Source organism: Monodelphis domestica, chromosome 8, assembly GCF_027887165.1.
Source record: "Monodelphis domestica isolate mMonDom1 chromosome 8, mMonDom1.pri, whole genome shotgun sequence".
Classification (NCBI taxonomy): domain Eukaryota; kingdom Metazoa; phylum Chordata; class Mammalia; order Didelphimorphia; family Didelphidae; genus Monodelphis; species Monodelphis domestica.
The window spans coordinates 38,078,846-38,102,926 of record NC_077234.1 but is presented as its reverse complement, the minus strand read 5'-3'; the positions used below and the strand labels follow the sequence as shown (position 1 = coordinate 38,102,926).

Below are 24,081 nucleotides of genomic sequence, written 5' to 3'. Positions count from 1 at the left end.
CTTGCCGTCAATAAGTTAACCAAAATCTACATAACATGTAGAAAAGATGAGAAAAGACAAGGTAGACTTTATATCCATTTTCCAAAGGGGGAGGGGGCTTGGACTAGATAAACTTGGTGTCCCCTTGACTCTAAATCTTAATTTCTACTCATTTCAAATTCCTTCTCTATAGGGCATAGAGGAACTTATTTTCCTCATTCTACTACTTCCTTATTAATTACATCCTAAAATCTATTCGGCATCTCTTCTCTTCCTTTCTTCCTATAATCACAATGTCATTTTCTTTCTTCTCATTTCCAAAATGGAATTTTCCAAGCAAAGACAGAAGAAAGGGGTAGGATATGGGAAACCCATGGGATATATACTCAAATGGAGAAATAGGACCAATTTTCAAGTTGAAAAACCCATTTTAGTCCATTTACTTCAAGTAAATGGAAACCCTGAAACTGAATGCGCATTATTTTTACAGGCCTCCTACAGCTGTGCATTCTTTAATTTCTATTTTGAGAGCATCAGATCGGATCTCAGACTAATTAGTATGATAAACATATAATTTTCAATTGAAATATTTTTAACAAGTATTCACAGAAAGCGTCTAATCAAATTGTATTCAAATGTTATCATGCACAATGGAAAAGATCTTTTGTTTTACCATTAGCAAAATAAGCAACTGAAACATGAGTTATGAATTTCAGTGTAGTAGTTTGGCTGCTTTTGAACTTCCTGTGTTTTTTCTTTTTCTTTAAAGTGGTAGCATTAGGAACATGAAAGAAGCCCATAATTATAAAGCTGGTACATACTTTTAGCCATGAAAGGAAAATGAGAGAATATATATGTGTGTGTGTGTATATATATATATATATATATATATATATAATTTCCAATATTAAAAAGAATCTATCTCTGAGCCAGGTCCTCAACCCTTTTCATAGAAATTACAGGTTGTATAGATTAGAATACTGTATTCATGCATGGATTCTTTTGTGCTTTTGGCTTCTATTAAAAATATTTTAAAAGCTTTATGGTAATTCTTAATCACTAGTTTATCTTTTCAGAGTCTAAAGGAATCAGAAACATTACTGATAGAATTAATGACAGGAGAAACAATTGTGGGATTTTAGCTCCATTCAGACCACCCACACCTCACACACACACAAAGTATAAGAACAAAGTAGTCATTATCCCAATCAAACATTGAATATGTAGTTTTATTAGCACTTACATAAGTAATTCTTGTGGGAAAAAAAAACACTGAAATGTAATTATGAGAATTTTCCATTATACCATGCTTAACTTTTTCAAAACAATTAAAACACTGAGGATGTAGAGCTGAGGTAGTTTGATACTCGGGATATTGATAAGTATTGAGGTATTCTAAATGGGTGTATTCTTGTCAGAAAATAAGAATCTTTTCTACTCTCTTCCAGATACAAAGTTCTGAAAATTTATATATTCCTTAAGTACTTATAAGGCAATAAAATGTAAATGATGAGTGGGGGTACCATATTACCAACAAAGAATTGAAGAGGGGAAGCTCCTAAAGGATGTCATCAGCAACATACATGAGCAGGGAGGAGGGTGGAAGATGGACCCAAGGAGAGGGAAGAATAATTGAGAGACAGCCTATGTCAAGACAGCTAATGGAAGATGCCTAAGATGGACCTTTCAGAAGAGGCAGGCATGGATCAGCTGTGAGCTGTAGCATTGGAAAGGGTACCCGTGTAAGTGGAAATAGAGATCTTTCAACACAATGAAGTCAGCAGCAACTTGATGTCTGTTTCACTCTCATGTCTTTCAAAGTATGATAGCCGAATATCTTAGTTTTGATGGGTCCCAATGGTTTCTCTGCATTGGGTCTGCAGTAAGACTAGTTATGCATAGATCTGCATCCTACCTCCTGAGATCTACTCCTGTCTCTCCCAAAGTGAACTGTCTCATTTATGTCTCAACCCTTTGTTGCCAGTCAGGAACAGGAGACTGTGAGGACAGGAGCAGGTCAAAGCAGAACCTCGAAGCAAGAACCTGAAATCGTTAGATTAATGTGGTCTGGAAAAAAATGTGCTAAATGGTGGTTGGCTCTGGAATGGCAGTTCTGGGGTGTGCCACAGAGGGGAGGGAATGGTGGCACTTACATGCCAGGTACTGAGTTGGGTGCTACGGACAAAAGGACAAGAAGAAAAAAAGACCCTCCTTTCTCAGAGCTTTCATTAACTAGGTAGATTGAGTGTGTAAACAGATATGTATATCAGTATTTTCTCCCTTCTCAAATTATACTAACAAATGGGGGTAAAAAGGGAAATCAGAAGAGGTTTCCTTGATACAAGTAGAAAATAAATCTCATCACAGAAGTTGGGTCCTACAACAGAATTACAGAATACCAGGGCCAGATTGGATGTTGAGCTCCACCTATTCCAATCCTTTCTCCAATTTTATAGATAAAGAAACAATGTAGTTAAAGCCCAGCAGTTAAAGTAGCTGGCCCGTGGGAACACAGTAAGGTAACGAAAGAGATGGCACTCATTGCCAGGTTTGATGATATAACTCAATACTTTTTCTTTCCTTGCCAGACCATCAAGTCAAATAGGAATAATAACTTTAAATCATAAGCTTATAGCCCAGTCAGTCAACAAATCTTGTCCATTCTCCCTTCCTAATGTTATCTGCTGCATCTTTTGCTTTCTTTCCATTCTCTTCATTGTTGGTCACTCAACTGTTTCCCAACTTCCAATTTTTCCCTTCATCAAGGTATAGTAGAAAGAGACAGATCTAAAATTGGAATCTGAGGACCTGGATTCAAATCCCTTATCCAGTCATTTGGTGTGAATAAAGCACTCAACTTCAGTGAGATCAGTTTCTTCAGATGAAAAATGACCTAACTTCTAAGGTCCTTTTGAGATATAAATCTATGATCTTAAACACGTTTATCAGAATAATATTTCCCTACATATCTATTTGTATGCATTACTATCCTCTTCCCTGCACAAAAGGTCTCAACAAGTATGACTCTTTGTTGTGCAAAGAAGAGTCCAAAGACCTCGAAATGACATTCAAGAACCTCCATAATTTGGCTATAACCTTCCCACCATTATTATCTTTCATTAATCCACCTTCCAGTCAAACTATTGTCTCCTGAAGATTATAAATACACTCCTGCTTTAGCCTTTGTTAGACTGGTCATCTTTTCTCTAATACCTTTCCCATATTTGTTTCTACCTTTCTTTCTTCATTGATACCTTCTCAAGAAATTCCTCCTTGACTACTACAGCTCATCACAATTTCTCACTTTCCTGAAGCCCATAATACATATTTTCTATATCATTCATTGGTTTTTAGAGTCTACTCTCTTGTATTATTTAGTATTTCATGTCTTTTTCCCATCTTAACAACTGAATTCTAAGATTATTGAGAACAAGGGCTCCAGTTTATATCTTTTCATATTCCCAGTGTCTAACATAGCTCATTTTACAAAATAAATTTCTGTTGGTATTAGCTCCACCACTGGGGGCTCTAAGCTTAGAAATAGTCTAATATTCATTAAAGTGAATAAAAAAATCTTATATCCATTCCCAAACTAATATGTTTTAGTGTTCACTGACACTTCTGTAATAGGCAGTAAATATAAGGACATAAGCCAATTTCAAAATGCAATATTTGGCTTTACACCGTCAGCTTTTATCAACAACTTTTTTTATGAGGTAAATCCCTTTTGACCTCCTGCTTTGATGAGAATTCTCATTATCCTATCACACTGAAGTGTGTGAGCTTCTTGGGTGAACATCATCTCTAGGGTTTTCTGCTTAGTATAAAAAATGAAATTAACTGCTGCTCACTACATTTCCTCTTCCATGATTTCTTTTCATAACTTTATCATTTTTCTCCATGTAGTTATGTTTCTATCTATTAATGAATAATTCTGTCCTTTTATAATTTTCTTGGCACATTACTAATTCACCACCCTGGAAATTTTTCCTTTCCACAAACAGCCGCTGCTTCCCAGGTTTAAGGGAGGAAATGATGCAAGTTTGAAAATTTCCCATTTGGTACTTTCAAGGAGGAGTTTGTAATCTATAGTACGTCCTCTATCAACTATATGCAGTTGTGCCACCTGCTCCATCTTTCAAGAATAGGATCAGAATTCTGAAATCAGCATTTACTAATTCTTGGTATAAAGGTCAGTTATATTTAAAAATAAATTTACTGAATCTGGATGCATGGATATGAAATATGCCAATAATCTGTGATTTATAGTTATGGTGTTGCCAGAGTAAAATGGAAAGATGGGCTTAGAATCAGAGAACCTGGGTTCAAATCCAGATTGCCACATCCTGCTTCATGTGACCCAGGGTAAGTCACTTAATACTCCTAGGACTAAATATCTAGATGGCCTAGTATATTCTAGCTAGAAATCCATGGCCCTATGGTTCCTAAAGCCTTTTTTACTAACACAGATATGATCTGTATAGAGTTTTTCATCTTTAGTGAGTTAGCCAGTGTAAAAATGGAGATCTGAACCCCAGACTTCAATCCCCAGAAGTCCTTGGCACTTCCCAGAATTCCCTATAATCTCACCTGAGTGCGAGAACACAATTTTTATTTAAAGGGCTCTCTGTCTCCCAAGAGTCTCTTCTTCTGCATGCATCTCTCTACCTGGCATGCAAGATGTAGAATAAGTGGTTGTGAATGGGCTATTCAGCCCTAGGCACGTGCTTTTCTTATTTTGTATTTTCTTATTTCCTTGATTTCTAATAATCTTAATAAACCTCATAAAATATAATACTTTTAGTAGAGAAACTAATTTAACTGTTACACCAGGTTCCAGGAAGCAAAGTGTAATAAAACAAAACAAAACTGTCACAAATCTACCCATTATTAGAAGTAGAATTGAAACCAGCCTTTGATGATTTCAAATCCAGCTCTCTACCTACTTATTACAACACAGGTTTCTTATGACATATGGCCCGTGTAGAAAGAAAACAGCCAAAGAAAGTAGTAGACTACATGACAATTCATTTATCACCTTCGTGGGATTTGGGGGAAAATGCAAACATTTTGGGAAAATGCTCAGAAATTGTTTCATGGCTTGATCACCACATAATGTTAGAGCAACACTAGCAACCCAATTCCTTTCTGTCCCCAAATGTTAGGCAACATCACGATAAATTAATGGGAGGAAATGGATGAGAAAAGAACAAAATGGGCCCATGGCAATAATAATAATAATAGTGATGATGATGATGATAATGATGACAGCTAGCATTTAAACAGCACTTTAGTGTTGTTAAAGCAGTGTACATGTTATCTCATTTGATCCCCCCAGTAACTCTTCTCCCCACTTTACAGATGAAGTAATTATTTTTCAGGGAAGATTGCACATGGATGAGATCCCACAATAACAACACAGTACTATTACTCAGAAACTAAATACAAGATTTAAAGCACTAATAAATATCAAAATAATAGGACATCATCAAGTCAGGAATTCATCATAACTTTTTGGATAATGAAATTCCCCTTTCCATGTAGGCCCATGTTAGTTTTACAAAGATTTGTCATTTCTTTATCAAGGATGCATAAAAGAAAAATTATTACTTAACATCAACCAGAAAATACATAGGATCATAGATACAGAACGGAAAAGAACATCAAAGACCAGCCTTATCTGAAAGATGAGGGGGCTGAGGCCAAAGGAGGTTAGGGTCACAAGTAGGGGGCATCAGATAAAGGACCACATTTCAAAAGTAGACAGAGCCTTAGAGATCAGTGAGTTTACACTCCTCATTTTACCGATAAAGAAATAAGACGTCAGTAGTTATGACGTGCAGTGGTTTTTCTATCAAGAAGCAGATGTCAAGTGGAGGCATTGGTGGGACACACCGGTTCCAAAAACAAGAAACAATTCGACCCAGGAGGCAGCAGAAAATGTAGTTTAGAGTTGATGTTCCTACCGGTAAAACCCTGGAGGCACCTGCTGCACTAGGAAATTCTTCTCCAGGTCTTGGAGAATGTCGTTCAGCATCCTGACTCTGATGGGGGCTCTCTCCTTGGGATCATTAGCAGGGCGCATCTCATCGGACTGGAACAATTCTGCACTGTCCCTCAGGCGGGAAGCCATTTCCAGCAGCTGGACCATGTGGGGTTGGTCACCTGGTGAAAGACAAACAGGCATTTCTGGGAGTTAATGCTGGCATTCCTCAAAGAGCAAAACTACTGTGTTAAAATCACTAGACAAGAAAGTCAAGGGAGCCCAACAGAGGAAAAGCACAGCCTGGAAAGAAGAGAAGCAGATGGAATGCATGAAGAATTGGCAGTGGGAGCTCACTCTGGACATGTACATGAAAAAAGCCTCAGGGCAGGATATTTATTTACATTTTGACTCTCAGGTTATGTGGAAAGACAGTCTACGAAGCCTCTGAAGTCTTCCTCTCTAAACCCAAACTTTGGTGGCCAATTTCGAATTTTCTCTTCCGGCCATGCAAATTCTCCTGATGGCAGCCATTGGCTAAGGTGCCATTCTTTTGCAATGTTCTTGCATCCTGTGAAGCCTATGCTCTTGCCCCATCTTAGTTGCCAGAGCCAGAAGGTCATGTGCAGTGCAGAAATTCCATGGCCATAAAAACAATATGTCTGGTGCCCAAGAATGAGCTTGAAATGGATTTGGGACTGTCATTCAATTATGCTAAAATGTTTGAATACTGTGCAAACATTTCTAGGAACATTTCACAAAGAAGTGTTTCTCACATAGCCCAGAGTTGTGTTTTGTTTTCTTTTTCCCCAAGTACTGGGAAAACCACATTTTTTAGTATGGGAAATAACAAAATCAAAATCTTGAAAAACATTACCATTTTGGGAGAGTTTTAATATCATTTCCCTAGGAAGGCACACCATCAGAAGAAAGCGTGGTGGTGGTATAAAGCAGGCATAAAGATGATATTCAGGAGACTGGAGAGATTCTCAGGAGGGAGAAGAGCTGGGATTTAGCCACTGATTCTAGCCTTGAGCTCGCTGACTGCAAACAGGTGGCCTTTTGCTATGCCCTTTAACCAGTTTATTATTCTCCTCTGACTTTTCACCATTATTACCTACAAATAGGGAACATCCCTGACAGCCTTACTCTCTGTTTCTTCTGCTGGGCTGAAGATGTATTGCTGTAAAAAGTAATAGAGATATTCAGACCCAGACTATTTTCTTTGGAACATCTACAGGTTGTTTTCCAGGTCCAGAATGTTCTATTTCCATATTCTACCTCAACAAACTCTCAAGGATTTATTAAGTACCTACTATGTGTCCACAGAGGAAAGAAAGCAAAAATAAAATAGTACTTGTGTTTTGTCAGAATTCCTAACTCACTTCAAAATTCAATTTTAATATCATTTCCTACATTAGAAATTTCTGGATTTGCCCAGTCTTCAGTGCCCTGATCTCACTTAAGGAAAAAGAAAGATTAATGCTTATTTTGTATTTAATTATCTGTCTTCATACTGTCTTTCCACCCTTCTTCATTTTCCCAGGACCTAGAAAGCCTTTATGTTGCCTGGATTATTTTCTTCCCATATTTCTTCCTCTTAGATATTAGTTTCTTTGAAGTTGACCTCAAGTGCTCCTCTGTAACTAGAATCTTTCCTGCCTCCGTTTCTCCTTGCCAATGCTTCCTCCATCTCTTTTATCAGTACTTTCATTTTCCTGCTATCTACTTCTCTGTAAACAAATTATATTTCTCAGTAGAATGTAAACTCCTTGAAGGAAAAGATCTTGTTTTTATATTTATATCCCTAATGAGTACCACAGTGATTTGGACCCAGTAGGCATTTCTTGCATTTGAAATAATTGCAAATGGGCCTTCATGTCACTCAGTAATTCAGATCTTTATTTTTGGTTGATTCTGAGCATGTTCCTCAATCTATCCTAAGCCAAAATCTCTCATCCTTTCTCTTTAGCTCTAACATACAAATCTCTCATCTCTGCATCAGAGATAGAAGGAGACAGAAAAAGCACTTCCCCTCCACCCTGGAAGGGATGGAAGCCTTTAGGTACTGAACAACACACATTTGGTCAGATTTGGTCAATATCTTGGTGAGTACAAGTAAACTTCTTTTTCTTTTTTAGACTTTACTATAAGGAATTGCCAGTGGATGTGGGAGGAGTATATTTAAGAATGATAGTAATGTGGAATAAAAGACATCAATTAAAATGATTTGAGGGGAAAAAATTAAGCATGGATTTTCTTTTTCTATGGTTAGCGCAGATAGTTGCTCCCCTCATCCAAATGTGAATTATATTTCCTCCATCCATTAAATGAAGAAAAGCATAATAAAAGGGAATTTTTCCCCCAAGACATTCTCAAATGATCTCTTTAGATGTGAATTCTCAAGGAAAAGACAAATTTGGTGTTTGAAAGGTAGAAGATATCAATTTATCATAAACACTGAAAATCAACATTGACAGCATAAAAATTAATTGAGAATGCCAACCTGACTTATCCTGGCATGTTTGAAGAGGTAGTTAGAGGCATCTTTTTTTAAATGAGAAATCATCTACTTTGTTATTCATTTCAGAGGAGAATGCTGAATAATAGCATTCTTTCAAAAGGTATTTACTGAGCACCTGTCATTATCATCACTAAAAATTTATTGAGTACCATACTCTTCTTATTTTCTTTGGTAGAATCTATGTTAATATTATCATAGATTTAGAGGGGGGAAAGAATAACCAACAGAGAGAAAAAGAGAGAGAAAGGGGGAGAGAGAGACAGAGAGAGTCAAAGAGAGAGAGAGGAACACAGAGAAAGAGAGACAGAGACAGAGAGTAAGGAAAGGAGAGAGGGAGGGAGGGAGAGAGCCAGAGACAGAGAGAGTGAAAGGGGAGAGAGAGAGAGAGAGCAGTAAAGCTGTAATTCTGATATGATGTGCAGTGGCCCATTCCCAGAATAAGTAGAGTAAATATGTACATTTTACAGAGAAGGAAATTAAGGCTCAAGCACACTGTGTCTCTAGTCTGATTCCTATACCCATTTCTAGGGTGATTCTTGAAAAACAGAACAAAGAGATACAAATAGCAGTCACTGAGGAACACTGGAATTGGAAATGAAAGAGATGAAAAGAAAGCAGACACAAAACTGCTCAAGGTGCCTGTCCTTGACAGGAGAGGGTCCTAGGAAATTGGACCTTTTAGACTTTGGGGAAATTCGATCTATATCAGGCAGCTCTGGCATCTTCTGAAAAATGTGTTGACATGGACTTAGAGTAATCATTTGTCCCTAAGGAAACCTTCTGGGGACTTGTCAACTATGATTTTCTACTGCTTCTAGGTAGAGGAGATAATTCCTGGCCTTTCACAAGGTTCTCCTCAGCTCAAGGGTTGTATAACAGAAAGAGTCTCTAGGTATACAGTCCAAAGATTGGGGTTCAAATACTTGCTTTGATACTGTTTTACCTTGGGCAAGTCATGGTCATCTCTAGGCTTTGATTTTGTTTCCTGAAAAATCTGAACCTAGAGCACACTAGAGACAGTGTCATCAGTTCCCATGTTGGGAAAACCTCCTGAAAGGTCTTCAAGTAAAGGCTGGTTGACCATTTGCTTGGCAAATCACTTAACCTTCCCTCAGTTTCTTCCTCTATAACATTGGAATGATAATGGTACCTATCTCACAGAGTTGTCATGAGGATCAAATAAGAAAACACTCAGGAAGCACATCACAAACCTTAAAATGCTATATAAATGGTAGCAATAATAAAATAATAACCACAATGATAGGTGGAACCATCCTCACTGTCACCACCATCCATCTCCATCACCATCATCATCATCATCATCATTCACCTAGTTTCTCTTTAAAGCCCAGCCCATGTAGAACTCCTATAGGAGTCCTATCTTAAATCTCTCAGTAGTTAGCACCCTCCTCTCTAAAATAACTGTAATTCTTCCCACCTATTTATCTGTGTGCATATGGTTTCTGTCTAACAGGATGCAAACTCCCAGGGGATAAGCATAGTGTTCCTTTTTGTCAGAGCTCAGCACTTAGTAGGTCCTTAAAAAGCGGTTTCTTTCTCTTTTTACCTCTGATGGTTTCTGAATTCTTGTCATTCCTTTGGGAGTCTTTTTTTTTTTTAAGACCCACTCAATTTCATTTTAAATCAAGAGTGAAATATACTGGTCATACTTGAAACTAGATGTGTTTGGGGGGGATTTCTTTTTTATATCAAAAAATAGGCTCAGTCCCGAATAATATTTCACAGAGCCTATTCATCTAGAAATGAGCTTATCACAGTTTTAAAGGCGCTAACAATCGCATAACCACTGCTTAGGCTTCAATGATTCATACTGACAAGAGAATGTGTGATTTATATTCTTCCCAAATAGGGTGGTTAAAAGTGGCCTGGCAGGTGATTTGGAAAAAGGGGGGGAAGGATGCTACTTAATGTCATCTTAAAAATGCTTTGCAGAACCACTCTATAGAAGAAAAGAAATTGCCAGTGTTGTGTAGCCTGGGGGAAACAAGGGCCCTTTATTATCTTGCATTTTCTCTTCCTTCTGCTGTTCTTTTAGGTGTGAATCATAATGAATCATCTCAGTGAGGCATTTAGAGATGTTAAATAAACAATAAATACAGGTAGATAAAAGAAGCAGGATATACAAAGCAGCTAATCCTTAAGCTACTGGAAAAATGGTGGTTTGGCATAGCATCATCTAAGGGCCTGTTCTACCCAAAAGACTGAATAAAGAAGAAGCAAAATGGCTCCACACAGAGGCTTTCAGAGTGACCAGTTGGTTTTTAAATGAGACGAGATGATGATTCCCAACTTCAGAGGATGGCATGTCCTCTTGACAGTGATGCCGAGATCATGGGAGCTGTACCATAAGGTCTCTAGTCTCCCTCTCTCTTTTTCTCACATCTCTCTGACATTATCCTTTACTGTTTCCTCCCCTTTTCTAGGATCTAACAAATAAGGATCCTATGCCTTGCCAAGGATAACTTTTCTATATACATCCTTCTTTCCTCCCATCTTCTCCAGCATATCATCCCAGGCCCTCTCTAATGTTCAAACTCTCCTTATTCATCAGTTCATTCTATATAAACACACCCAATCTGTCCTTCAACCTTAAAAATACAGTGATTGAAAAATAGGAAAAAATTATACATATAAAAATATGTATTTATAGCAGTTTTGAGGTGGCAAAAACTGGAGTTTAAGGGGATGCCTATCAGAAGGAGAATGGCTAAATAAATTGTGGTATATGAATGTGATGGAAACCAGTCTGACTACTGCTAAACTGTTTTGACAAATGAGAAAATAAAAGCTGATAGAAATGAATGGATTTACCCAAGGACACACAGCAGCTCAGAAGAGGAGTCAAGACTAGAACTTGGTTTACTGGACTCATACTGGGCAACTTCTGCTGCTGTGCACAATAGGATAGACCCAGTGAGAGCAGAGTTAGATGAAGGTGGGGAATGGCACAGGATCTCAGACAGAGCCTCCTTCCCCATCCTATTTCCAGGCTGATACTCTGTTGTCCTTGTCTTTAATCTGGGTCCTAGGATCAAGGACCAAGATCAATGGGGAATACCCTAACTCTAAACAGGGAGTCCAAAGAGGAAGGATGAGGAAATTGAGACAAAAACTTAGAGCCAGTCTGGGGGTAATCCCAGAATAAAAAAAAAATGTAGCCTCTTCTTGAGAGGCCTCATCAGGGTCCTAGACTAATCTCCATTTCTGAGTAAGAGAAGAAGGGCAAGGATGTGCTAAAAGAAGCCATATATCCAGTGCACTGCCAAATCTTTCCATGTTTATCTTGACTACATTTTTCCTGTACGTTTCCTCTCCATTCATAAAACAGTCTTCCAAGATCAGTCCCTCAGTCTCATTCTTGACTTGGACTATAATAAATGCTTTTATCTGATCTTTCTGCCTTTCTCCCTTCAAATCCAAGTCCATCCTCCATTCAGCTCAAAAATGATTTTCATTTTCAAAAAGTCCTCTGTTTCTATATTTCTTTCAAACAGAAATATGTCCTCTGAAGGCATATGCGATCAGTTTTTTAATATCTGTGATCAATTCAAAGATCAACTATGATTACAGAGGACAGAAGGATACTAGTCATTTCCTGTCAGAAAAAATAATAGTAATAAGAAGAGTGAAACAAGGTTTTGGAAATGTTTAATATGGGAATTTGTTTTGCTTGACTGTGCATATGTATTTTTTACAAGATCTTTTTTTTTTGAGTGGGTAGGGGAGAGTTTGGAAATGATTAAAAATTAGTGCTAGATTATTTTTAAAAATAATTTTAAAAAAGAGAAAAAGAAAAAAAAATTGGAAATCTGATGTTTTCACTATCACACAAAGAACAACATGCCTCCCTGTTATGTCCAGGATATCACATAGATTCCTATAATTTGGCATTTTAAGCTCTTCATTACTTGAGTCATTACTCACATTGCAGCCTTCTTCCACTTTCCCTCCCTCCATATACTCCATGATCTGTCTATACTGGCCAGCTTGCAGATCAATCTTCTTTCATCATGTCTCTGCCCTGGTGGTCCTTTATGTCAACAATGCTCTGTCCCTCACCCCTTCCTATTAAATCCCTTAGAATCCCTGAAGACTCAGCTCAGATCCCACCCACTGCAGAAGATCTTTCCCATTTCCATCTCCTTTCCCCATTGCTAGAGCCATCTCTTTGTGGTTATTTTCCATCTACTTTCTGGATGCATGTCTTGCATATACATAGTTACTGACATTATTTTCCCCATCAGAATGCTGTTCCATGAGAGGAGTTTTTATTTTTTCTGTTCTTAGTATACCCAAGCACTTAGTACCCTATCTGGAATATAGTTTTTAATAAATACCTATTGAGAGGGAGAGGGGGAGGGAAGAGAAAAACAGAGAGACAGAGACAGAAATAGACAGAGAGGAAGAGAGGGGGGAGAGAGAGAGAGAGAGAGAAAAAGAGAGACACACAGAGAGAGACAGACAGAGAGAGACAGAGAAACAGAGAGACAGAGAGAGACAGAGAGAGAGAGGGAGAGAGGGAGAGAGAGAGACTGTGTGTGAGAGAGAACAAGGTGGAAAAAAACAGCAAGCTGAATCAAGCAGTTGAGAAAGAGATAAAGGTGCTATAGAGCTGTTGATCACTTCCCATTATATTAAAGTAATTGTTCCTGCAAAAGACCTTCCCTTTGATTACACAGTTAATAAACATTTATTTAGCACTTGAAATGTTCCAGAAACTGCTAACCTCTGTAAACCTCAAAATTTCTCAGACTTATGAATGTTAGGGGTTTCCCCCAATGGGGAATCTTCTACTTAAAAAAAATTCCCTAGCAGATGGTGAGAACTCTACTTGAGTGTGGGGGCTCCTAGCTATGGGAGTGTCCCTACTCTACCCTACTTAAGACTGCTTTAGGACAGAAAACTGCTTGCTAAACAATGAAAGTACTTTGATCCATGCTTATGGAAGGGACAGGAAGTTCTCTGAGTCATGACTGTTTTAGAATTGATACAATGGGATACTAAGTACCTATAAAGGTGGGGCAACTTGTAAACTACTTAAACCTAAAAGGGTGATAACTTATTCAGAGGTTTTTTCTAATGAAATTTGTCAACACAGCAGCATTTTTTCCTGACTTACTAAAGAGATTAAAACTACTCAGCTGTGAATTCAAAATGGGTGGTCCTTTAGAAACATCTACAGTGTTGGTAGATGTAAGGACTTAGGGGAAGTGACAGAGGAAATTTTGCCCTTAAAAATAAGAGCTTGGATCTCATTCAGGGCTCTCGATTTCTGACTCTCATTCTGAAGGAGAGCTCCTTGAGGAGCTCCTCTGAGGGGCTCTGTCCCTCTGGGGTAGGAGCTCTGGAGGCTCTTGAGAGAGGCCCTTTGAAACAATCTCTGGCTGGAAGACTCTTTGAGGAAGGACGATGGCCTAGTGTCACTAGTATCCTTGTTTAGTCAGACCTTGTGGTGAGAGTTAAAAAACTGACTGATTTCTCTTTTAAGACTCAGGTCTAGGTCATATTGGCATGAGGCCCTTCATACTTATTCCTTTCTTACTCTCTCTCTCTTTCTTTGATTACTCATTGTATTGTTAATTAAAATCTCTATAAAACCCAATTGACTTGGGTATTTGAATAATTGGGAATATTTCCCTGGCGACCACCTTATATTTGATTTTAAAACCAAGACACTGTAGTGAAACATATTTTCTGCAGTCAAATTTACTCACCCTCTCTTATGTCTATCACAATTTATATCTTCCACTATTTTAATCACTACAGTTTAAGACCTCAACCATTTTAAAATCACACCTCTAAGGATACAAAGACGGTCCTTGTCTTTGAGGAGCTCACAATCAAATGGAAGAGACTACTAGAATTCAGAGAGATTGGAAAGGCTTCCCATTCCCAAAATACAGTATTGTATGGTGACAAACATTCACAATAAATTTAAAATTAGAGTAAAGGAATGGCATATGGTGAGTCTGAGTAGACTGTAGCTGACTGCAAATGACTTGTGTATGAAAAGTGATGGCAAGGCATCATCTAGAGGCATATATGTAGCCAAACCTGAAAATGGTCTGGATTTCTGTGTAATACACAGCCAACCCAACTGCTACATTGGTACCCTTGCAATATAAAAAGAATAAGAATTATACTGGAAGTGAAATCATGGAGGAACTATGCTATGCTATGCTCAGAGAGGAAATATCCATACTAATGATAATATATCAATAATATCAATGATAATAATGATAATATATCAATGATAATATAATGATAATACATCAATGTAAAAGAAAAAGCATAAAAAGAATTTCTTTTAACCATCACCATCACCACCATGACTACCACCAATACTACAACATCAATAGCAAAAACAGTTTGAGTAAGGAAATAATGGAATGCCACAGCAATCAATTTAATTTAAATAGAGAAATGGAATTCGTGACTGAGGACATAATGGGTACTGGGCCTAAGAAAATGATTAAGAAATGTGGTTGACAAGGTGATGCACCAAACTCCAGGCAAAATTTCCTATAGAACTTGGCTCAGAGGAAGTCTCTTCTTCAGCAAGTTCCTCTCTGAACCTAGTAAAGCTTGTAATTAAGGGGATCATAGGATCAGAGATTTAAACATGGGAGCAACCTTAGAGATTATCTAATCTAAGCCTTTTTTTTTTTTGCTGCAAACCAGGGTCCAAATTAGGTGAAATGACTTCACAAATGTCACTGGATGTCACAGGATGTGAACAGATGTGTAAAAATTGAATATTTTCTCAAATATGCACTGATGCACTGGACCATACCGTCAAACATCAAGTCTCAATTTAGTTCCCAAACTCTCAGGATTTGAACATTGACTGATAACATTGCAGGACTAAAGGCAAGATTTAACCTCTCATTTTCTATGAATCAATCATCTGAAGTAAAAATAGGAATTCTAGGACTTCCCTTCTAGAGATAGAGGACTAATTTATCCCTCCTTCAAAGGGCATAGCTTTTGAGAAGTTGTAGTACTGACTGAGGAAGAGAGGAAGGCCCCCTGAATTAATCCAGGTTTCTGCTTAACCATAACATGTCTACAGAAGTGGGCTAAAGATGATTAAAAGCCATAATTTTGTGGGGTGGGAATGTGGTAGCTGAGAACTCTTTCTAAACCTAAAAAGTAAAATTTCAATTCAAATTAGTACATGGCAATTCCTTGTTTCTGGCCCAGGGTCTCCTGATTCTTTTTTATTCTCTTTTTATGAGGGAAGAAAGGGAGTTTATGGAACTGAGAAAGGAAACAAAAGCAGGACTGGGTAGATCTGAATCTGCTGTGACTTTTAAAATAGAGACAGGCTTCAAAATCTGAAACTGTAAACCTAACAGGGCATGGAATTATCACCTTCAAAGTAATTTTCATTTCTCTAAAATTAAGTGATTGACACTAATGAATTATCAGAGCTAATGGGGAAAAAAGGTAGATTAAATCAACATTGTCTGTTATTCAGAGAACATGAAGAAGAGCTGCCAAGAACCATTTTCCATTTCGCAAAGAACTACAGAGGCAGCAATAAGCCACACATTTCAAAATGATGATTTCCTGCTGTGTCTGGATTGAGCTAAATAAATGCGTATATAGTCAGATCAGAGACTAAACGACTTTTATTTTTCTTGGGCATTTACTGTTTGAAGAATGTTGTTAACTAACTTCTCTGCTGACAAAGACAAATGGTTGGTATTAAATAAAAACATCACATTTATGTGACTATAAATTATATAAAACTGCTCTTTTCTAAGCAAAGGAGGGGATGGAGCTACCCCAGGAAAAGGAAACACTATAATCTTGGAGTACCAGGATGGTCAGTGGGCTTGGAATCAGAGATCCTGGGTTTGTGTCCCATGTCTGAGCAACCTTTTCAAGTTCCTTAATCCCTCTGAGATTCAACTTCCTTGTCAGAAAAATGAGAATCATTCTTGTATCATTTATTACCTGGTGCTATTGTCAGGTTCCAATCATGTAACATGTACATAGTATTCATAATCATCGATCCTTTTGAGAATGTAAAACTATTACTCTTAATCCTCTAGATTTGGCAGCAGATGGTGGCACTGATGTTGACCCTCACCTCTGTGTCCTCTCTTGGATAGAGGAGGAGCTGGATGACCTCCCATGCTCCTTCCCAGTTCTCTATCTATGGTCCCATGATTCTTCTATGGACATACAATGATGGGATAGACAGTGTGAACAATCATCATAGGCAATATGATCAGGCAGCTAAAACAAATTTCAGAAGTCAGATAATCCAATCCCTCATTTTACAGATGAGGAAACAGAGGCCAAGGAGTTTCAGCGATTTGGGCTAAGTCTCATAGGCATTAGGGGGTACAACTAGGAATTGTGCCCAGATTGTCTAATTTTAAGTCTAGTGCTCTATCCACTCTGTCATACTTTCTCTTGTTACTACTTATTATGAGGCAACAATTAAAACAATAGATCATGTCAGCCGCTCATTTTATATTACATCGTCTACCAGAAAATATGTACATTTCCATGTACATACGAACACAGAGGCCAACAAATGAGTACATCCATATTCATTCCCAAAATATATCTGTTTAGTTCTGGCTAAACACTCAAACCAAGGTCATTCCATCAAATCTAGCTCTCAAGCAATAGCCAATAAATCAACCAAAACAGATTTTTCTGTGGTAAATTATCCTTTTTCTTGGTGGTTGTGAAGATGGAGGAGAACTGGAATGATCTGCTGCCAATGTAAACCAGTACAATAAATAAATGAAATGGCCAGTTGTCAAATGGTGAAAATTACATGGTTGAAAATGCAATTGGGTTTCAGAGACTCTCATCCTTACCCTGCACGCAGTGCGGGAGAAACAGCATTTTATGGATCAGTCACAAAGCCCGTTTATCTTTAACTGTAGCCAAGAACTTAAGACTAATTATTGCTCAACTGTCATAATAAAATCAAAAGAAATATAAACAATTTATGTTTATATTAAGCGGCTAAATATTATGTTTAATTTAACACTGTGCATGCATACTGCTTGGCTAATGAAATCATCTGGGATTATTGCCTATATTCAAAATAAAATAGCTATTTGGGTTTGAGTAAGTGCATGACTGCAGCATAATACCACTTTCTCACTAAAACATCCTCTGCTGAGAAATAGGGAGATGACAAAATGACCCTTCCCTTACTGTATGTCCTGAAGGAAATCTTATGCATTATTCCTATAGGTGAAAGCATTTTTCCTACGGCAAAATTGTAATGGTAGGATTGTGTAGAAACCACTTGACATAGTAGAAGGGTCATAGTCTCATAGATCATGCAGATAGTTCTAGAAGACATCCTGGTGACCATCAAGTTTAAGTCCTTCACTTTTCAGGTGAAGAAACTGAAGTCCAGAAAAAAAAAAAAAGACCAACCCAAGGACACATAGGTATGTCACTCATAAGATGATCAGTGTGGAGTAGGAAAAGACCTCAAAGACCATCTCATCAAACCCATCATTTTTCAGATGAAGGAACTGAGCTACAGAGAGGTTGATTGATTTTTCCTAATTCTTCTGACTCCAAATTCAATTGATTTCATTTCTTTATAGTTATTTATTTCCTTATCTGTTGATTTCATTTCCTTATTCTTTGGCCTATAATTTATCTGACAGTCTTGCAGTTAAGAAAAGGAGATGAAGCTACTACAGAATACTTCTCCATCTTAGACAATTATCTCTCCTGAAAAATTTAGATATATCTTTAGCTTTATGAAGATGACTAAATGGTGGCAGCCAGAGACCCTGAGGAGTAGGAAAATCTTCTGGAGTTGTTCTGAATTCATATATAAATCAAAGAACAAGTATACAAACTTAAAAATGACACATTGCTTTGATAGGACTATATATATATGTATGTATATATATATATATATATTTTTTTTTTTTAAAGAGTAGTCTGGACATCTATCAAATTCCAAGTTTCTCCTTATCTTTCAATAGCTCATGGCTCTTTTCAAAATGGCATCTAAAATTCTTCATGCCCCACCTTGGTCACCTTCTAGAAGCAAGGAAAGGCTTCTTGCGTTGCTGAACAATGACGGAGACTACTAAATTATATTCATTGGCATACTACTATTCTTTGTTGAAAATTAGATGAAACAATTTTTTTTTAACATTTGCTCAAATTACTATAATTCTCACAAATTACCTTTAAGGCTGTTTTGAACTTCTAATGCTATATCCAGAGCATTAAAGGGCAGAACGGGATCATTGGCAATTTGCAAAATCACTTCTCCTGAGAGCTGAAAGAAAAAAGAGAAAAAAATTGCTAATGTATTCAATAATTAAGAGGGATTTTTGTGTGGGGGGATAGTCAGTATTTTGTATGATTTTATTATCAAAGTGAAAAAAATATGAAAAAGGATAAAATATTTGGAAAATTTTTATTCCAACAAGAAGAGATAACATTTCCCCCCCTCATTTTAATACTTTTTGACTCAGGGAGAAAATCACTCAATATGTTTCACATGTCTCAGGATGGTGAGAGGGAATTTAATATTTGGTGTTTCTTGAGGAAGAGATAAAGTATTAGGAAATATTTTTGCTCCATTGCATGGAGGTGAGATATTTGAACTTTTAATCAGTCACTTATCAGCTAGCTCAAGGTGTCTCATGTCAGAAGACAGGGACAAAGTGGAAATGGATAATTTAGAATGAATATTAGGCTAATGGAATCAGTGTCTTAGCATCATAGACATGCATTTCATTTTACTTAAAACATAATTGAACAGATCATACTAAGACTTCATAAACCAATCATCTCATCATTCTCACCAGACTATTAATTTTTTTAAAGAAAAGTCATCAGTACAATTGATACCACCCATAATCACATTAAGCTCAATTTTAAAAAGAAAGGTGTAGGGTGTTACTTATACAGACCATAGAATAGAATTTAGAAATAATCTAGTCTAATTCCTAATTTTTTTTCATGTAATTCTTTTTTTTTTAATTTTATAGTATTTTATTTGATCATTTCCATGCATTATTCATTAAAGACAAAGATCATTTTCTTTTCCTCCCCCCCACCCCCCGTAGCCGACGCGTGATTCCACTGGGTATCACATGTGTTCTTGATTCGAACCCATTGCCATGTTGTTAATATTTGCATTAGAGTGTTCGTTTAGAGTCTCTCCTCTGTCCCCTCAACCGCTGTAGTCAGGCAGTTGCTTTTCCTCGGTGTTTCTACTCCCACAGTTTGTCCTCTGCTTATGGATAGTGTTTTTTTCTTCTAGATCCCTGCAGGTTGTTCAGGGACATTACACCACCACTAATGGAGAAGTCCATTATGTTCGATTATACCACAGTGTATCAGTCTCTGTGTGTTCAATGTTCTCCTGGTTCTGCTCCTCTAGCTCTGAATCACTTCCTGGAGGTCGTTCCAGTCTCCATGGAACTCCTCCACTTTATTATTCCTTTTTGCACAATAATATTCCATCACCAACATCTAATTCCTAATTTTATAAATAAGGAAACTAAGGTCCAAAAATATGGAACATCTTGCTAAGAGTTTCATACATTAAGTGCCTACTACATGAGGGTTCTGGTTTTGTGCACTGGGCATAATAGAAAGTTTAGATTAGTTACGGTCTCTGACCTTACAGATCTTATAGCATCCTAGGGAAATAAGACAAAAAGTTTAATGTATAACAGCAGCTATCAAGCATGTGGCCCACAGGCCTCTCAAGTGGAACCCATAAAAGATAAAAACCTATCTGATTTAATGTGCTGATGCATTAGCTTAAAGAAATATGTAAACATGTCTATATATAATGAGTTTTCTAAGTCAACATGCAGCCCAATGGGATTCTTTTGCAAGGATTATTGACCCCTGTTTCTATTTGAGTTTGATGCCATTGATATAAATAGATACCAATTGCAAACCTTCTACAAATTTTGGGAAGGCATCTTTGAGAATTTCTCTGAGTGAAAAATTCATCACTCCTTAGGGCAGCCTGAAGAACAGCCCTTAGTACAACTATGTCCTTCCAAACCTTCTTTGTCTTTTGAAAAAGCCTTTGGCCCAGCTGTGCTTTAATAGAGGGACCATTCTCCCTTATCCCTTCCTTGAAGAAGGAAAAATTCAGATTTATTCTAGAATTGATTTTTTTTTTTACAATGAGTGCACGCTTCCTCTTGACCAGCATCTTCTGGCTAACAGACATTGCTGAGCAAGAAGGCTTTGCCTACACTTTTGATTTTGGTGACCACATGCCCAAGGGCTTAAAAATGAGATGAGTGGCAGAATATGATGTGAAGGTAAATGAAGTCTAGGAAAGTCTTCTCTACCAAGAAAAGTTTTGTTGAAGTTTTTTTAATCTTTAAAGTGAGATGTGTCAGTTCTGACAACAGCAGGGTGAGCCAGCCACCCTGTTATTTCTATCCAAAAAAAGTACCTGGCAACCAATAATGGCACATCTATAGCACCTGGCCTATTTCTAATCTCTAGACACAAATTGCTTCATATGTAAAAAGAAGGTTATTGGAAATGTCACTGAGTGAGAAAGGGAGAGGAACTCTTTTTCAGCCCCTTTCAAAGCTGGTATAGACTTTTGCAAATTCTCCCCTTGGATGAAGGGTGCCTTGGTCTAACCAGAGTACCAGAAACTTTAAAGCATTTTCACATCCTTTGATTCCCACAATACTTTGAAGTGATAGGGTACTTGTAACCATTTTAGAGATGAACTGAGAACTGAGATTGGGGCTGGTGAAGTGAGGAATGTCCTCAGCAAGTGTAAAGAGGGGGAGTGGAACAACTCCATCCCTAGTCCCTCTGGCTTTCTAGTAATGAACTCTGGTGGGTGACTGCAGGTGTGCCCATAGAGAGAGCTCTGCATGACTTTTTTGGCATATGTCCCATAGGTTCACCATCATGGGACAAGGGTAAATTTGGAATTTCACAAAGCAAGATTGTTACCTCTTTGCCTATGTTTCTTCCCTTAATTTCTCTTAATTTTCTTACTGGTATAATTTCTAGCACCATATTAAGTAGGAGTGGTAATAATACACACTCTTGCTTTATTCCAGCTCTTACTGGAAAGACCTCTAGTTTATTTCCATTAAAAATAATGCTGGCTCTTGGTTTCAGAAAGATACTTCTTATCACATTAAGGAAAGGTCCTTTTATTTCTATGCTTTTTTAGTGTTTTTAAGATAAATTAATTGTAATTTGCCCAAAGCTATTTCTGTACTTATTAAGATAATCATAAGATTTGGGCTATTTTTCTTAATTTATACTCTACTGTGTTTATAGTTTTCCTAATAGTGTAATAACTCTGCATTCCTGATATAACTCCAATATGGTCACAATTTTTTTTAATGTTTCTGAAGCCTCTTTGCTAATATTTAATTTAAAATGTTTGTCTTGACACTAAATAGGAATCAGTTAAAGTTCTTTATGTATCTATCTAAATGCTATTTACCCCAATAAAATATAAGTCCCTTGTGGGAAATAGGTATTTTGTTTTTTCTTTGTATATACAGCTTGGTATAGTGGATAGAATGTTGGACCTGGAATCAGGAAGGCCTGATGAATTGCTACTATTATTATTATTATTATTGTTATATTATTATATAAACATTATATATAAATATATTATATATTAAATATAGTCTTAGATACTTACTAGCTATGTAATCCTGGGCAAATCCTTTAAGAGCTACTAAGAGTTTTAGTATAGAGATATACCTTCTGTTTTTACCTCAAATATCACTAGATTCTCTGAGATAGGCAACTTACCCACCTTTATGCAGGATATCACAGACAAAGTATAGCTGTGTTTCTATTCCAGACACCAAGACTTCTAATGCTGGAATGTCACCTACACTCCCTTGTTTGTCCCACTCCCCACTTTCCTTTCTATATCCTGTAGTCTTTGTTCCTTTAAGGTATAAAAACCTTGGACACCTTTTCCTCAGGGAAGAAGATTTCACCTGCACTGGCCTCCCAGCCATTCAATTAATAAAATCTTCTATTTTTAAAGCTTAGTTGGACCCTGGTAATTCTTTAAGAGGATACCCTCCTGAACCAGATAATATCAAGCTCTCCCAGCCCACAACACATCTAATGCTTGTTTAATCTGGGTAATAGTCTTAATTCACTTGATTTTTCTTGTATGGCTAGAGTAGCCAAACTCATTGGAGTTGTAAGAATTAAATTAATGTCTCTACCCAGATTTTTATTTTATTTCATAAAGTTTATTAGAAAGGGTAGACAAAGGGGCAGCTGGGTAACTCAGTGGATTGAGAGTCAGGCCTAGAGATGGGAGGTCCTAGGTTCAAATCTGTCCTCAGACACTTCCCAGCTGTGTGACCCTGGGCAAGTCACCCCATTGAACCCCATTGCCTAGCCCTTACCACTCTTCTGCCTTGGAGCCAATACATTGGCTCCAAGAAGGAAGGTAAGGTTTTTGTTTTTTTTTTAAGGGTAGACAATCATCATCTCATCATTCCTCTAAGTAACCTGACTATGAGTTGCCTAGCCTGCCAGTCCCTCTTTCCCCCTTACCTGCCTGCTCTTTTCCCTCATTTGTTCGAAGCCAAAAGCCCCAAAAGGATCTGCCCCTTCACTTTTACTGACGCAAAACCTGGCATAACTGTGTTATGTGAGGAATGTTGACAGACAGGTCAGGCTACTCAGGAGGGGGAGGGAATGAACTTCTTTGACACAGAGTAAAAGTAGGATTAAGTGTGGGGGAGGAAGGTCTATGTGTGACCCGCGTGTGCTAGCAAGTGACAAATCATAAAACAACTGACTGACCCTCTGGGCTGTCCAAAAGCCAAGTTTAACCCACTATTGGTACATGTGAGACACAGGAAGTGATGTAAAGAACTGCCTTTATATTTTGCATCACTTCCTGTGAGAAGGATTTGGCAGTGGAAGTTGACTGTGGAGGAGCTTGAGTGTGAGACCTCATACTGCTTCCCTTAGATAATAACATGGTGAGTGCAAGGCAGACTCCCCTTTCCTTAGCTTTTTTGGAGGCAACAGCCTCTAGAAAGGCCCATCTCTTGGGACTCCCTTTCCCTTGGCGTTCTGGAGTCACTAGCCTCTGGAGAGATCCCTTGGCTAACTCCTGTTGGGTTCAAACCAGGCTGGGGCAGCTATCCTTCCCTTTTTCCTCTCTCTCTTTCTCATTCTTAATTTCTTCCTTCTATTGTAAATAAACCACCACATATTTCCATTCTGACTTGAGTATTTAATTGAGATTTAGAATTTAAATTCCTGGTGACCAACAAAATATATATATATTAGTCCAATCATAATTTTAACCCTAACAAAGTATAGATCTCATCCAGGAGGCCCTGAAATGCTTTAGGGTTTTATATATTCAGTTCAATATTAACTACCAACAAGAACATTGGAAAGACCTTAGTATTCCCAGGAAATTCTTCTAGGACTTGGATTTTGCACTGAATTTCCTCCATGAGAGTGCAAACACTTTTGGTGAGCATGTGTCTCCTTGTTTTAAGTCTTGCCTGAAGTTATTATCAGGATATCGATAAATAGTTATGTTCTGTTGTTACATCTT

At 37.5% G+C, this 24,081-nt stretch overlaps 1 protein-coding gene across 8 annotated transcripts in view; it reads right to left on the bottom strand.

Moving 5' to 3' along the window:
* NAALADL2 (N-acetylated alpha-linked acidic dipeptidase like 2) overlaps positions 1–24,081 on the bottom strand; it is a 1,419,153-nt gene that overhangs the window by 32,466 nt on the left and 1,362,606 nt on the right. For all 8 annotated transcript variants that reach the window (XM_056808005.1, XM_016424651.2, XM_016424653.2 and 5 more), the window contains 2 exons: positions 18,699–18,792; positions 5,946–6,144 (listed from right to left, as the gene is read on the bottom strand). In XM_056808005.1, coding sequence (XP_056663983.1) covers positions 5,946–6,144; positions 18,699–18,792 — 293 coding nt within the window. The remainder of the gene's footprint in view (positions 1–5,945; positions 6,145–18,698; positions 18,793–24,081) is intronic.